This window comes from Phascolarctos cinereus, unplaced genomic scaffold (genome assembly GCF_003287225.1).
Source record: "Phascolarctos cinereus isolate Bilbo 61053 unplaced genomic scaffold, phaCin_HiC Scaffold_1;HRSCAF=81, whole genome shotgun sequence".
Classification (NCBI taxonomy): Eukaryota; Metazoa; Chordata; class Mammalia; order Diprotodontia; family Phascolarctidae; genus Phascolarctos; species Phascolarctos cinereus.
In genome coordinates this window covers 42,404,592-42,421,353 of record NW_027555514.1, presented here as the reverse complement: position 1 = coordinate 42,421,353, position 16,762 = coordinate 42,404,592, and the positions used below count along the sequence as shown (strand labels likewise).

Sequence of the window (16,762 nt, the reverse complement as noted above, 5' to 3'; positions counted from 1 at the left end):
GTGGGAAGTGTAGAGAACTTAGAATCCAGAGACTTGAGTTCAAATCCTGACTCAAACCGGGTAGCAAGTCACAGGACCTTTCTCAGACTGGGTTTCTCATCTGTAAGGTGAAGATAATGATCTTTGTGTTCCCTGCCTCCTAGGACTTTTGTTGTGGAAGGGCCTTACCAACCTTACTGACAGATACGAGCTGAGATCAGAACTAAATTAACAGAAATAGTGGGTTCTAATTCTGAAATGAGTATAGTGGCCTTTCCTCTGAAGTTATCCAAAGAATAACTTTAAGATGTATGAAGTACCTGCACATTCATATGTCATTCCTTCCTTATTTAAGTAATTTCAGATTTTAGGGGGAAAATCTATGTTAAAATACTTCCATGATTTCCTCTTTTCTGCATATAACCATTTGAGTTAATGTCTGTGAAAATCTGTATGGTACATTTCTGTTGGAAAAATTCTACATTATGGTTTTATATATTTATTTTTAAAAATAAATTTTTGTTGATTTTTTTTATTATTATATAGCCCAAATTTCCCTTTGTATCTCTCCTCTCCTTCCCTCCTAGAGAACTATGCCACATAACAAGGAATTTTTACACATTTATTTAATTAAACTTTCCCTACTCTGCTTTACAGTAATATTAAACACATGAGGGAACAGCTTGATAAACTAGGCCTGTGTTTCAGCTGGGATCGGGTAAGTTCCCCCTTCTCTCTTTTTCCTTCGGTATGTATTGATTTCAACTAAATTGATACTTTTCATGTAGAAATAATGCATACGATTGTAGCTTTGCTCAGTAAACTCCTCTCCTCCCCGTTTTGGCAAGAGGGACTGTCCATATTGGATGGATGGCCACAAAATCAAGAGACTGATCCAACTTTTGTTGAGGTCTTATTGGGGCCTGAGGAACATGCAGAGATGAATGAGATATGGTTACTGCCAATAAGATGTTCACTTCATCATCTAATAAGGGGAAATTGAAGCAGCTAAGATACTTTAATTTCCTGTTTAGTGATGCCCGGTGGCAACAACTTTCTCCAAGAAATGTGTGCCTATACACATGAAAACTCTTCAGTGATGGCTCCCAAACTCATGCTATGAGCAGTGTTCTGAAATGCTGCCTGGATTTAGGTAAAGGTGGCAACCCATCTCAGCTCAATCTGTTTGAGTGATTAGATTCTGGTTTCCCAAATTTTTCTAGGTGCTAATATGCAGAGCGATAGTATAATGACATAGTATAATGACTCATCTTGATAAATAATCTTTCCTTGAAAAAGACTCAAAAATACATATTTTACCAGTGGATCAGAGCAGGATCTGGGGAGCCATCACTGAAGAATTCTCACATTTCTATGTAAATGCGCCCTCTCTCTCTTACTCCCTTTTCCCTCTCCTCTTCTCTCTCTCTCCCTCTCTCTCTACATATTAACCATCTTCAGAGGTCACCCCAGAATTGACATGTTAGAAGCATATCTGCATAGGTAAGCCCTGCTTCTGTTTTGCTCCTACTTCATATATCCCCTTTTTAGTAAGAATGGAGCTGCTAACAGCACTGTAATCGGAAGCATCTTACTGTGGCTGTGACGCAGAGCCCTGAGACGAAAGCAGACCCAGGTTTTAGTCTTTGCTCTGCTGCTGAGCTCTCAGGCAAATCCCTTCACCACTCTAGCCTCCCTTGTTTTTTTGTCTCTCAAATGAGGACGTTGGAGTAGTTTGCCCGGGGTCCTAATTTCCCATGCTTCGTAGTTTGTGATTTATTATTAACCCAAAGGAGCACAAAACGCAACCAAAATTGAAAGCTCACTTGCATCTCATAGGGTGGTTGTGAGGATCACGTGATCCTCACAAACATAAAGAGCTTTGCAAATCTTGAGAAAAAGAATGAGATGAATGTTTGCTAATTAGCTGTTTTCGTGATTTATTATGTCATCTGGTGCTTGCCACATTTATTGCCTTCCCACAGTCTTCTTGAGGAATGTATTGATGATGTACTTGTGTGAGGTTTCTGAGTAGGGTGTAAACCACATCCTCATCATTGTTATTAATACACTAAACTTAGCCAAAGGTCAAGGACCAGGCGAGGCCTCCAGAAATCAACCTCGGGTCCTGGTCTTATCATTGACTTGCTGTTTGTTTCAAGCCCTCAGGCAGGTTGTCAGACATTTTCTGTAATGAATAAAGTAGGAAAAATCCAAATAGCTTTAGGTGAGGTTAGAATAGGATCTTTGAACATTTCAGGGCTTAGATTGTTAACTTATTGAGTACGGTATCCCTGTGAAAACAGTCTGCCTGGCTCTGACTCTCTGTGCGTGAGCCTCACACAAACACTGACACTCAAAGGCTCTATGACAGATGTTCAGTCTACTCAAAGTAGCATGATGGAAAGAGAACATTTTTCTTGACAGTTGATCAAACTTGTGCCCTTTTGCACGTTCCTTGTCTACTAAACCAGGGACATTAATTAAAATGATTTTTAAGAGTAATCTAGCTTTAAAAAAATGTAATCTAGCTTGCAATTAGCAACAGGCTTTAGAAAAAAGCTAGCTTAAAATGGTAATCAGGTAAGGTCCAGTTTAAAAGCTGAGTCTCACCTTCTGCCCTGTGGGTCACTAGCTCGGAGGCTCTGGTGTGGTGCAGTGAAGAGTTAGAAGACCTGAATTCAGAGCCCAGAGCAAGACCTTGGGCAGCTTCCTTCCTTCCTCTCAGCCTCCATTTCCTGGTCTGTGAAATGAAAAGGATTTGTACATTTGTTTTCTTCCAGCTCCACAGCTACGAACTTGTCAACCAACATAGACAGGGTGGTAGACAAACTAGTTAGGTTTTGAGCCTTTCTTTAGCAGTTCTATTTCCACGGGACTTGGTAAGGCTGCAGACAATAGAACATTTCCTAGGTAGCAAGGATGATGCTTCAGACCACGATTTTTGCCACTGTGCTACTATTCATTTTTGGATGTTATTCTCAGAGCTGCTTGTATCACCTTGGGAGGGGGAATGTAGGAAGCAGAAAACTCTATCTAAATGGCAGTGCTTGTAAAAGTGTCTTTTGAGACCAATGTAAAATAAAATAAAACTCTCAAGCTGTAATTATGGCAATTTGTGAATACTTTATAAAAATAATTGGATATATTTACAAGTTGAAAGAATAGACTATTTTGCTTTCAGACACTCAATGTCTGTGGCTTCAAATGTACATAATTTGATTTAAAAGAAAAGGTAGTATGTCCTTGATAGATCAAAAATTGAGTGTCTTCAGATACAGTTGTTTGTCTACATGCTGAGCCAGTCTTGTTCCAGTACCTGGTCCTGGTTCTGGAATAACCCAGAATAACTCCTTATTGGGAGAACTCTCTCAAGGCAGACCATCTAAGGTAGTGAACAATAGTCCCAAGTTTGCCCCAAAAAGGACCCTAGAAAGCAAGGTCAGTTCTGGGGACACTCAGGGTTTTGAAGAGTGCTGGGGGCTTCAGAACCGAACTGGATTATCATACTCACTTCTCCATCCAGACCCTTTTTAGCTGATTCCATATTGGTATGCCTGGGGTGTGCCACGTAATACTTCATTCATTTATTTATTTATTTGCTTATTTGGACTCGGCCCGTGATTTCACCAGTGGGGAAGGCCCAGTGAGGAGACTCATTCTACCAAAGCAGATTGGCACCATCTGCAGTTTAGAGTCTTGGGACAGTAAAAGATTAAATAATTTGCTTGGGGTCACACAATCGGTGTGAGTCAAAGGTAGAACTCGAACCCAGCTCTTTCTGACTTTGAGGCTGGCAGTTTATCCATGATGTTTCTCAGTGCTTCATTATTCCACTTGAAGTGTCATAAATTTTAAGGACATAAGATAACTGTTGGAACTTTGGGCCCCTCTGGTTTTTTTCTGTATGAATAATCCCTTTATAGTGAAGCTCCCTACTCTTCCATACTTTCTCATCCTGAGCAACTACTGCCCACATGTTCTCATAAATCTCCCGTGAATTCAGGTCATCTGGCTCAGATGAACTGCATCTCTACTTTCTGAAAGAGCCGCTGACTGTGTTTGCTGAGCTAATGCCCGCGATGTTTGGGAGATCACGGAGCGTGGAAGAGGTGCTGTAGAACCGGAAAAAGACAAATGTACCGAGTTTTTAAAAAGAGAGAATGGAATATGCAAACTCCGGGCCAGTGAGCTTGACTTTGATGCCTGGGGAAATTAGATGATTCAAGATGTAAAGATTAGAATTGGTTAGTGTAAAATTGTTTGCAAACCTTAAAGCATTCAATAAATATAAGCTGCCAGTATTGTTGTTGTTGTTGTTAAATCTAAGAAGGAAGGCCTTAGTTACAAAGAGTTGGCATGGCATCATCAAGACCAGACCCACTTTATTTCCTTTTTTTTGACAAAGCTACACTAATTGGTAAATGAAGTATAGTTTGCCTAGCAAAGGTTTTGATAGATTGCCTTGTGCTATTCTATGAATAAAATGGAGACATACAGGCTGGACAATAATATGATTAGAAGGCTCTAAAATTGGCCAAATGGCTATGCAAAGATTAATATTAGCTTAGATAGGGATGGGGAACCCATGGCCTCAAGGTCACATGTGGCCTTCTAGGTCCTCAAGTGCGGCCTTTTGACTAAATCCAAACCTCAGAGAACAAATCCTTTTATTAGGGAAGGAGGCCTCTCGTAGAGTGCCCCAAGGGCCTTGACAAGGCTGGTTGAAGTAGTTTCTTGGCCCTTTCCACCTCTTCAGGATGGTGACTCTTTTACATTCTTAAACTTCTCTGGGAAATCATGATAGTCAGTCTTTGTGTTGGTCCGTTTCCCATTTTTTGGTGTCAAGAACTTGCTTAAATATTTTGGATTGGAAAGCTCATATCTTAAGCATCTCACTGTTCACCACTTTTCTTACTTGGTACTTGCTGTGACTCCTGTCTCTGTCAGTCCTTCTGCATTGATTTGAGGACTCTGCTGATTCATTAGGTCCTCTGGTGCTTGCCACACCTAGTTCCTTCTCACACTTTTCTCAAAGAAGGGATCGAGGGTGTACAGTGTGAGCTATCTTGGTAGTCTTTGGCCTCTTTCGCTTCTTGATGCTGAACCGTGTTTTCTAACCTCCTTTTCACTGCTCTCACCCATCACCAAGTGTCGAGGCATGTTAAGGTTGGCTTAAGTTAGGAATGATTTGTAAGGTTGTTTGTACAATCTCTTTACATCCTCCTCCTCCTTGACAAATCGATGGGTGGTGCACTGCTTTGATCTTTATCACCTCCAGCCTAGGTTCATTGTGGGTATTGCAGATTGAGATGATGAAGTGTCCTGGGAAGGGATTGTTCTGGCTGCCTGTGGGCATTGGTCTGTGTGCTAAGAGAACCTGCAAGCCATCCTTCTTGCTTTGCTCCAGCTCATTCGTGGTTTGGGTTTTGTTTATCACTAGACTGTTAATCCAGATGTGATCCATTTCCTCTAAGAATGAGGTCACCATGCACTACAGATAGTGATAAAAGTGGGGTGTAAAATCAGTGAGGTAGATGCTGGGGCAAGACCCTGTGTCCGCTTTATGAAGCTGTTACTGCTGACATGGAAGAGGAGACCCTAGTCTGCATAGAGTACCAGATCTGGAGTCAGGAAGACCTGAGTTTGAATCCTACCTCATAGACTTCCTAGTTGTATGACTCTGGGCAAGTCCTTTACCTTCTCAACCTCAGTTTTCTCATTTGTAAAATGGGGATAATGAGAACACCTACTTCACAAGGCTATTGTAAGGACCCAAAAAGATAATTTATGAAATGCTTTGCAAATGTTAAAGGATTTACGTTTATTTTTAAAAATAGAAGGGGACTTCATGGAACTGTTCTGCGATCTGATTCATTTCGTGAGCAGTTGCTGTGGGCTTTTTTTAAAAAAGTCACCTGCTGGGCAGGGACCCGACAATGAACTTCTCGGTGCTCGGCTTTTCCTCAGCGATCACACCATCTGTTGTTGCCTGCCGTGTGCCTCGAACCTTCTAGAACTGAGCATTCGGTTGTCACAACCTTTGAGGACCCGTTGTCACTTGCTTGCCTTTTTCAGGCATCAGTGCTTTTGTAGGGGATTAGACACTCGTGTTCAATTAAAATATAAAAACATCTGTTTTGTTTGTGAAGTAGATTATTTTTGATAATAAATGTTTATTGCCTGACTGATAATTACTTAATTTGAATTCTCCATACTCCTCTTGCTTTCTGTTAGTGTTGTTGCTGCTCAGTTGTTTCAGCCATGTCTGACTCTTTGTGACCCCATTTGGGGTTTTCTTGGCAAAGATACTGGAGCGGTTTGCCATTTCCTTCTCCTGCTCATTTTGCAGATGAGGAAACTGTGACTGGCCAAGATCACATAGCTATTAAGTGTCTGAGGCCAGATTTGAACTCAGGTCTTCCTGACTTCAGGCCTGGCACTCTATCCACTGTGCCACCGAGCTGCCCCTTTCTATGTGTACAGGGAGTAGAAAATTGGATAGAGTTATAAATATTTTATGTATTTTGTTTTCTTCTTATTTTGCCCATTAAATTAAAGCTCTTTGAGGACAAGGATTGTCTTTTTCGTTTGCTTTCTTTGTAATTCTCCGCTTTGCTTTGTACTGTGCCCTCCATTCAATGGATGCTCAAGAAATGCTGCTGATAATAACTCTGTGGAAACTCCAGGACACATTTCCTGACTGTATGTCCAAACTAGGCGTCTTTCCCCATGCTTCACAAAGCGCTCTGCCTGTGGGGGATGGGTTGTTTCACCCATTTAAGTAGTGGTCATGCCCTGCGAGGTAGGTAGGGCACAGTTGGGCGTGCCTCCATTTGTCAGCCAAAGACATAGAGCACAATGCAGTGACTGTAACTGAAGAATGGGACAGGCGGGGCGGACACTGTTTTAAGTGCCCATCTAGGGTTGCCCCAGATTTCTGGCAGGACTTCTATAGTAAAGATCTGCCAGTGAGTTTAAAAGCTCTTCTGACTTTTTCTGGATTTGACTCTTCATCATACCCCCATGTTGGGCAGCCTGTGGCATGAGCAATATTGAATGGCACGTGATCAGTCATTAGCAATCTGCTGTCACTTCCCAATCACATAGGTCTTCTCTCCATTTCTTTTTGCTAATTTCTTTTCCTTTTTCTGTTCACCCATCTTCTTTTTCCTTTCTTTTTTTTCTCTTCTGCCTGTCTCTGTAGCACTCCCCTCCTTCACAGCCTTTCAAAGACTCATATATTTAACAATAATAATTATAGTAATTAGTATTTATATAACATTAAGGTGTTCAGTGTTCTTTATAAATATTATCTCATTTAATCCTTACAACAACCTGGGAGATAGGTGCTATTATTATCCCCATTTTACAGATTAAGAAAGTGAGGCAGACAGCAGTTACCTGACTTGCCCAGGGTCACAAAGCTAGGCAGTGTCTGAATCCAGGTGACTGCTGGCCCAGCACACCACCCACTGCACCGCCTTGATGCCTGGGGAGCTTGAAAGGACCTTGGAGGCCGACTAGTTCGATCCCTTCCTTTTACCAGTAGGGAAACTGAGGCCTAGAAAGGTCTGCCTGAACCCACACCGATAGCGTCCTGCCGATGGTGCGCCACAGGAAAGGGAATGCCAGCCCCAGAACACCTGCCCTTGTTGCAGTCAGAACCTCAGCCCACAGTCCTCGAGAGCGCACCTGAAATGGAGCATCTCGCTTTAAGGACTGAGGATGTGAGGGGGAAACGTCCATGGGTTAATGTGATAACGTTAGGGAGCAAGTGGTGTGGCAGCCCCCTTCTTCTTAGCCATGTTTTGGAGTCACATATGTTGTCGACTCCTCCTGGGAGCAGGTGACTGCCCGCCCAGTACGTGTGCCATCTCAGAAGATGCTTTGGAAGAAGCCCATTGTCAGGAACTGAGGCTCTGGTTACCTTGGCGACAGGCAGCATGTGACTCTCCTAATCTTCTTGCGGCAACTCACTGAGGTTAAACGGAGTTTATTTGTACAGTGAGAAAATTAACTTTTCTCCTGCTGTTTCCTCTTCTTTTTTTTTTTGGTTGAGAATGGAAGAAAAAATATAAACATATACATATATGTGTTTAGATCATACCTATACAGACTTTATATGTATAGATTTATACTTAAGTATGCAGAAATATATATATTGTTATAAAAAATAACATTAAAAAGTGCTGTGTGTGTGTGAACACTCAGTTGTCAGTTTGGAGAACTACTGGTTTGCATCCGTTAATAGAGATCACAGCTTATCCAAGACTCAGAATACGTCTCGGGGAGATGCCTGAAGCACATCTAGGCTAAGTGACTTGCCTAGGGTGGGACAACTATTAAAGCACTGGTCGGATTTGAACTCAGATCTTCCTTACTTGAAACTCAATGCTACTGAGCCATCCTCTCTCTAACATACACTTATTCTCTTCTTTAAAGTGGGACCTTTTGGCTCTACCCTACAAATAAGTTTGATGGTGGTGGTGATGCTAGTTAGTTTACCTTTGAATACTGAGCATCTTAAGGAAAAGGACCTTACATAATCATGTCTCTCTACTACTTTCAGCAAGAGTTCTCTGTCATGTAGATATTTAGGAAATACTTGTTAACTTAAGAAGCTTGACTTACTTTTGCCGCTTGCTTTCAACTGTACTTGACATCTTTAAGGACATTCAAAAGAAAGTCCTATGTGCTCAAAAGCACTGCCAGCATTCCAGAGACATCTGTAGCAACAGCAACATTATGGGAGGGGCTTTCTAAGGGAGGATGTGTGAATTCTGGGACACTTATTTAAAATGCCAGTCAATCACATAAACCCGGCTGCCTCCCCCAGCACGTAACTATTAGTTTTTCATATTTAAACATGTTCTCAATTTCTTTTTTGTTTTATCATAACTGTAAGCACATATTTCCTCCAATATATTTAATATCGGAATGGCTCAGATAACACCGGCAGGCTACCTGTGGTGAAAAGAAAGGAGGATTTGGGGAAAATGTTATAGCAGTCTTAAGGTGAGAACAAACATTTTTTAAGGACCTCCTATGTTCCAGACACTGTGCTAGGCTAGGCATAGAAAAGGGTTTCAGGTTGTTCTGCTTGTCCCCAAAGGAAAAAGTAGGAGTAATGGGTAAAAATCATCAAGAAGCATACTTAGGATTGATTTAAAAAAAAAAAACAACTTCCCAGCCATTGGAACTATCCAGAAGTGGAATGGGCCATTTGGGAAGGTGAAGGGTTCCCACTACCTGGGGCTAATAATAGCACTTATCTCACAGTGTTTTGTGAGGATGGAATGAGGTGATATCAGTAAAGTGCTTAGTGCCTGGCACATAGTAGGTGCTTAATAAATGCTTACTTCCTATATGCCTTCCCTTTCTCTCTCTGCCTTCTGGGGTTGTATAGGACTGTCACAGAGCCACATTTTCATGGTCAGTGGCACTGGTACCCTAAAATTCTGATTGTCTCCTTGGTCCTGTGGTTGTAGCCAGAGAGACTCAGGTCCTTGTGGAGCAAGGGACTGTAACAGATAGAAGGAACCAAAGAAGAGTGTGTTTTGGTGGTCAGTGAAAGGTATGTGTAGTGGAGAGTTAACGTCTGTTTTGTTAGTTAGGAGTGGCTATCAGAGGCATAGGAGAGGTTAACCGAGAGTGGAGTGTTTCTGTGGCTGTTAGAAACAGAGGCAGAGAAGGTGTTTATGTGCCCAAAGCAAGGCTGGAACACTTTCACATCTCCCTCCCTGTGTCAGCTTCCACTGCAGACCCCGCATCTTCCCTGTAACACAGTCATCTATATAAACAAGTAACGTTCCAAAGAATGCTAGGTCGCCCCCCAGGCAGCTGCCTCCTTGTGACCCCTTAGTCATGGCTCTAGGTGCAAGTCATTGCTCCTTGACTGATTTCACCTTCTCAGTGGGCTGATGGTAAGAAGGGTAACACACCTGCCAAGGTACCCACCTGCTAGAAGTAGAATCAGATTGCTTGAAGGGTGTGAGAAATTCTTTTAGGAAGATTAGATGAGGATTTCAGAGCCCCGTGATGGATGAGCATCCCATTAATAGAGTCATCTCTCCAAATCTGTTTCTCCCTTCAGAGGGGTGGCCATTGTTATGAAATCATCCTTATAAAGCCCTTTGCATTCCTGGAATCTGTACTTGAGCTATTCTAGGATTTACAAGGAGAGGTACACGATGCACCCTGCTTCCGCAGTCCAGCTTGAAGTGGGGGGTCGAGACCTGAACGAATGGAGCCAAGGTGCAAAGGGAGAGTGTGGTGCGAGATCTGACGAGGGACACATCACGTTCATCTGAGAGGGGGAGAAGGGGTAAGGGAAGGCTCCGTGGAGTAATTGACATCCAAGTTGGGCCTGGAAACAAGGAAGAAGCTTTTCCTTTTGATGGATAAATCATGCCAAGGCAGCAGATAAACATCAGCGCCACAGAGCAGACGTGCTTCCTGGAGACCATGAGCCAGACAACAGAAAGGAGGGATTGGGCCTGGGCCTGGGATTTCATTGGCTGGGGGAGCTCCAAGCTGGGCACCTTCTCTGCAAAGTCTAATCTAGAAAGTCACCTAGAGCACAGAGACACCAGCAGGTACGAAAGGTGGAGCTTGAACCCAGGCCAGCTCTCTGCCCACCATACCAGCTGCTTTTGTAGTTTACTGTTTGTTACAGGAAAGCAAGCCTGCACACTTTAGCTGGAACAAGGCAGCGTCAAGGTCATCCACAGTAATTAACCTGGATGTTGTTCCCTGGTCCTCACTTTCAAAGTTGGAACGTGTGTGAATTGTTCTTTTGGATATGCTTTCTTCATTGTGTATCGGTCACCTCATACACTTCTTCCCATCATTCTTTGAATTTTTCATATTTGGTGGTCCTTATGTCCCAGTAACATTCCACTCCATCAGTTTGCCACAGTTTATTTAGCCATTCCTCAATCAGAAAGCATGTAATTTGTTTCTAATTTTTTGCTGTTTCCAACAAATAGGTTTGTTTTTAATATTTCAGTACAGATAGATCTTTTTCTTTCCCTGCCAATAACCTTCTTCTTATATAAGCCTAGTAAAGAGTCAACAGATAATAATAACAACAAATAAATAACTTTTCTTCTGATTCCATATCACATTCCAAACTGTCAGAATAACTGAAGAGCCATGAATTAAGATGCTTGTTTCCCACAGTCCTTGTTAACGTTGAATTTTTCCATTTTTTGTCACTGTTGTCAACGTTATGGGTATTATATTTGAATTTTTCTGATAATTAGTTTTGAAAGCTTTTTCAGATGATTGTTGATATTTTGTTTGTTCTTTTGAAAACTGCCTGTTCACACACACACACACACACACACACACACACACACACGCACATGCAAGCTTACCTATTTTGGGCAATGGCTCTCATTCTAGTACTATCAGTTCCCTGCATGTCAAACATATCAGAAATGCTTAATGAAAAGTTTCCCCACTACCCCCAGTCCATATCTTTTCTTATTCTGGATGCTTTGCTCTTTTTTGTGCAAAATCTCTTTGTTTTTATGTAATCAAAATAACTTACTTTGCCCTTTAAACTCTCACTCTCACACTGATAGATAAGAACCTTTTTCCTTTTCACAGGAAAGAGAATCCTTAGATTGTCCATCCATTTGGAATTTATTGAAATTCTGGTATATGATTCCAGTCTAAACCTATTTTCTACCATACTGCTACCCAGTTTTCCCAATAGTTTTTGTTGAGTAATGAGTTCCTTCAACTTGTTCATGAGCTTATTGAAACCTATGCTATTATATCCATGTTTGCTTCACAATCTTGCTTATCTAGTGCATCCCATTGATCTACTTTTTCATTTTTAATCTAGTCTCAGATAATTTGAGATCTGGTAATACCATTACCCCTTCTATAATTAAAAAAAATTTTTTCTCATTATTTTTTCAGGATTTTTCCCTCCACCGTGTGAATTTTGCTATTATGTCTAATTTTATCAAGTATCCCAGGGATATTTTGATTGGTAGAATGTTAACTCTATAAAGTAATTTGTTATTCTTCTCTTTTCTATATTGGCTTGGCCCAGCTATGGACATTCAACTATTTAGGTTTTTATCTCTGTAAAATTGCTTTATTTTTGGTTGTAAGCCCAATTTCTTTCCTGATAGGTTCACTCCTTGATGTTTAATGTATTTATTGTCATTTTGAATGATACTTCTCTATTTTCCTTTTTTTGTGTTAGTAATATATAGAAATACAGATTATTTTTATGTTAATTCTGTTCCCTGCTATTTTGCCATAGCTACTTACTTTCTCCATATGCTGAACATTATTGTTTTTGGAGTAAATCTAAATTGGTTGTTGTGAATAATTTTTTTGATATATTACCCTAGTCTCTTGTTGCCAGCATTTTATTTAAAAATGTTGCATCAATATTCATTAGTGATATTAGTCTCTTAATTCTGTTTCTCCGTTTTATCATTCCATAGTTTGGCTATCAGTGCCATATTTGTCATAGAAGAATTTGGTAGAATGCCTTTTTCTCTGTTTTTGAAAATAGTTTATGTCATATGGGGATTATTTCTTTAAGTATTTCATCAGATTTACCTCTAAATCCATCTGGTCCTATAGAATTTCTTCCCAGTTCACTTATTGCTTGTTTTGTTTTTCTTATTGAGATTGTATTGTTTAGATGATCAGTTCCTGTTTTATTAGTTTTATATTTTGTACTCTTGTAGATACTCTTTATTTCAATTAAATGTTAAGTCTTGTTGGCATATAATTAGGCTTAATAGTTTGGTAATTTTTCTATTTTTCTCATTCCTATTTTTCTCCCTTCTCATTTTGGACTTAATCTGGTTTTCCTTTCTCTTTTTAAAAATCAAATTAGCTAATGGTTTATTTGTCTTTTCAAAAACAGCTGATTTATTTATTCAGCTTTTTAAATGCTATTTGTTTCTCCTTTAATTTTCAACTCTTCCCATATTTCTTGTTTAAGGATTATTAATTTTTTGAGTTTCTCAATGTTTTCATTCTGCACAATCAGTTTGCTAATCTTTACTCTTTCTTTCTTGTTAATTTAAGCATTCATGCATATAATTTTCCCTGTAAGGAAAATATCCCATAGATTTTGCTAGATTGCATGACTATTATCGTTCTCTTTTACACAATTTAAATTATTTCTATAATTTGATCTTTCACTTATTCTTTTTTAGGATATTATTTTTAGTTTGTATCATTAATTCTTTTTTGTTCATTCTTTTTACTGTAATGAATTATAAATGATATTTTTAATCTTTCTGCCTTTTTATATTTATTCATGATCTCTTTATGTTCTAGAGCATAATCAGTTTTTGTAAAGTCCCTTGTGTGCACCAAAACTGGATATTCTCTGTTCGATTTCCATCCAGTTGTCTGTATAACTTATCTAGCAAATCCAGTTTTTCCAACATTTTATTTATCTTTCATTTCCTTCTTTTTATTTCTCTGATACATTTGTTGAGTTCTGAAAAAGAAATGTTAAAGTCTCCTATTACCAGTGACTTAACCATCTGGGTGTTTTCCCATTTCGACCTTTCCTTTCTTTTCAAACTTAGTTATTTTGCTCTATGATGGATCTATATTTAGCTTTTGTTTTGTGCTTTAGCTGGCACACAGAACTTTCAATAAGGAAGCTCCTTTCTTCAGTGCAGATTGGCACCTACTTTACAACCTATAATCTTAGAGTTGCCTTGGTCACACAGCCAGCATTTGTCAAAGGTGCCAGGTCTTCCTGACTCTGAAGACAGTTGTGTCTCCACTTTTGTTGCTGTTCAGTTGATTAGTCGTGTCTGACTCTTGGTGACCTCTTTTGGGGTTTTCTTGGCAAAGATACTGGAGTGGTTTGCCACTTCCTTCTCCAGCTCATTTTACAGATGTGGAAACTGAGGCAAACAGGACTAAGTGACTTGCCCAGGGTCACCCAGCCATTAAGTGTCTGAGGCTAGATTTGAACTTGGGTCCTTCTGACTCCGGGCCCAGCACTTGGTCTGCTGTGCCGCCTGATTGCCCTTCTATCTTCGCTACACAATAAGTCTTTAACGTTAAAGTACTATCAATAATATTGATGCCGTTTCATTGTCTTTGGTGCCTTTGCACGTCATGTAGTTTTCCTTTTTGTGTCTTTTGGTATCTTTTGACTTCTCTGTCTAACCAAAATTAAGATTGGTATTCCTGACGTTGGAGAGTCAGCCGAAGTAACCAGTAAGGCTTAGTGCAGCTACTGGCTGGGCTTCCTTGTGTGGCTGCTCTGAGTGTGTGCCTGCTGGGACTGTGCCTTTGGATTCTAATCTCTGTCTTCTTTCATCTCTCATATTGAGATGCTTTCACTGCATCCAGTGCTGCTTCCCTGTGTCTTGTTGTCGTTTTGTTTTCTCCTGCCAAAGATGTCACACTTTCTTTTCTTTTTTTTCATATTTCTTTTCCCGTCATATTTTTTTCATTTTATTGGGATTTTGTTGCCATTTACTCATTTTTAGTGTATTTGTTTGGTGTATTTGTTCCTGTTTTGAAATGATGAAGGCAGGGGCAGCTAGACGGCACAACGGATAGAACACCAGCCCTGGACTCAGGAAGACCTGAGTTCAAATCTGGCCTCAGATACTTAACACTTCCTAGCTGTGTGACCCTGGGCAAGTCACTTCACCCCATTGCCTCTCAAAGGAAAAAAAAAGTGAAATGATAAACGCACAAGGGAGTTAGTCGTGACAACTCACTCATGCAGCCAACTTAACAATGTAGAAGAAGAAACTCAAGAGATAAAGATGGGGAAGGGAGTGTGGAGTTGGCAAAGGCAGCAGGGAGTCAGAGAAGCAGAGAATAATTCTGTTGGCTGAAATATAAATCATGTGAAAGAGAGTCGTTGTTATGAGATAAGGCAGAAAGGTTAGTCAGAAGCAGAGGGGGAGCTCTTTGGTTTTAGAGTAGAGGAGTGATGATTTGGTCCCCGAGGCAGGATAGCCATCCAGGCGGCGGTGTGAAGGATGCCTCGGAGCAGCGATGATCTCAGGCTGTGACAGCAGTCCAGCTGAGAAAGGAGGAGGTCTTTAACAGTAGCTGTAGTGGGAATTGAGGGGAAGGGAAGACGAGAGAGGGCCAAGATAGCATTGATGGGCTGTGGTAGCTTGGTCGGTTGGGCGAAGGATACAGGACAGGGAAAAGTCAAAGAGAATGCAAGGTTTGAGCCCAGGTGATTAATGTGCTCGCTTTGAAGGAGATATAGAAATAAAGATTGGAAGGATTTTGGTGATCTTGAGCAGGGAGAGATGAGTTGTTCTGGACATGTTGAGTTTGAGATGCCAGAGAAACATCCAGGTAAACATAGCTATTGGGGGATTGGAAATACTGAATTGTAACCTTGGGGAGAAGCTGCAGATGGAGATAAAAAAAACAACTGGGGAGTCGTCTGGGTAGTGGGGATAGTTAAACTGCCAAAGCAGGTGAGATCGCCAAGAAAGATAGTATAAATGCTATGAGAAGAAGACTAATAAGAAAATCTGGGGGGACATCTGTGTTTAAGGGATGGGAGGTGGCGGAGGAGGTTGTCTATTCCAACTCTGTCATTTTACAGATGAGGAAACTGAAACCCAAAGGTCACACAGGTACTAAGTGTCAGGTGGAATTTGAACCCAGGTTCAGTGACTCCAGAGTCAATGTTCTTTCCTCCTAGGAGCTGTCAGAGAAAACCATAAAGAAAACCATGAAAGTATAGTGTCATGAAAGCCAGTGGAAAAGAGAGTATCGAGGAGAGAGGCTGGTCAGCAGTGTCAAAACTTCCAGAAAATTCAAGGAGCTTAAAAACCAGGAAACCCAAAAGGCCACTAGATTTAGGAATATGGAGGCCACTGGTAACTCTAGAGAAAAGAGCTTCAGCATAAGGGTGGGAACAGAAGCCAAAGTGCAATGAGTTAAAGACGGAGTAGGTCAGGAAGAAGAGGCATCAGGCATTGCTTTCTCTGTCTACAAGTTTGGCTGTAAAAGAGGAGGAAGAGAGGGGGCTGTAGCTTGAGGAAATAATAGGATCAAGGCAAGGTTGGGTTTTGTTTTAAGGATGGAAATATCCGGGTGTGTCTGCAGGTTGTGGAGAGGTAGAAAAGAGGCAAGAAGTAAAGGAGTTTGGTGATGTGGGCAAGTGTGTGGATGTCCACCCCCAGCTTTAGGCCATGCTGATCTAAATCAGTTTCCCAGGTCCCAGCTCCTCTTTGAAGCCCAAGAGAAGGGATTTTGCCTTTGGCCCAAAGCTTTCCCATTGGTCCTTGGGCTTTCTAGGCTCTTGGGTTCAAGGGTTTTTTATATGTGATCCCAAAGTGTCCTCGCTTCCTGCTGCTACTGCCCCTTCAACTGACAGAGCTTCTATTCTGCAATCTCAGCGTCACTCTTTTTGTAAAATAACTTTTACTGATGGCTTTTTTTCTTTTTATACCCTAAATTTTCCCCTCTTTCTTCCCAGAGAACTCTCTTATAAATTTTTTTTTTCAAGAAGGAAAAAAAGAAGGGGGGGGGGAAATACAGTCTCACCCTTATCTAATCTAGAAACTTCTTGATGCCCTGGCTTGGGGAAGAGAGGACATTGTAGGCATTATACTTTTATTTCTTTAACTCCATCTCTTCCACCAAAGGAGAAATGTGGAAGTGCAAAGTGGATAAAGAGAGGGTTGCCATCCTTTCCAAAATGGAATGCAGAAGCCCTGAGACACCCATGTCTTGGCCATGCCAAGTGACAATTGAGAGAACATCTAGGGTGGTGACTCTGGAACAAGAG

The 16,762-nt window shown here is 40.9% G+C and overlaps 1 protein-coding gene across 2 annotated transcripts in view; it reads left to right on the top strand.

Moving 5' to 3' along the window:
* LARS2 (leucyl-tRNA synthetase 2, mitochondrial) overlaps window positions 1-16,762 on the top strand; it is a 165,498-nt gene that overhangs the window by 35,917 nt on the left and 112,819 nt on the right. For both annotated transcript variants that reach the window (XM_020987333.2, XM_078151655.1), the window contains one exon: window positions 637-697. In XM_020987333.2, the coding sequence (XP_020842992.1) occupies window positions 637-697 (61 nt within the window). The remainder of the gene's footprint in view (window positions 1-636; window positions 698-16,762) is intronic.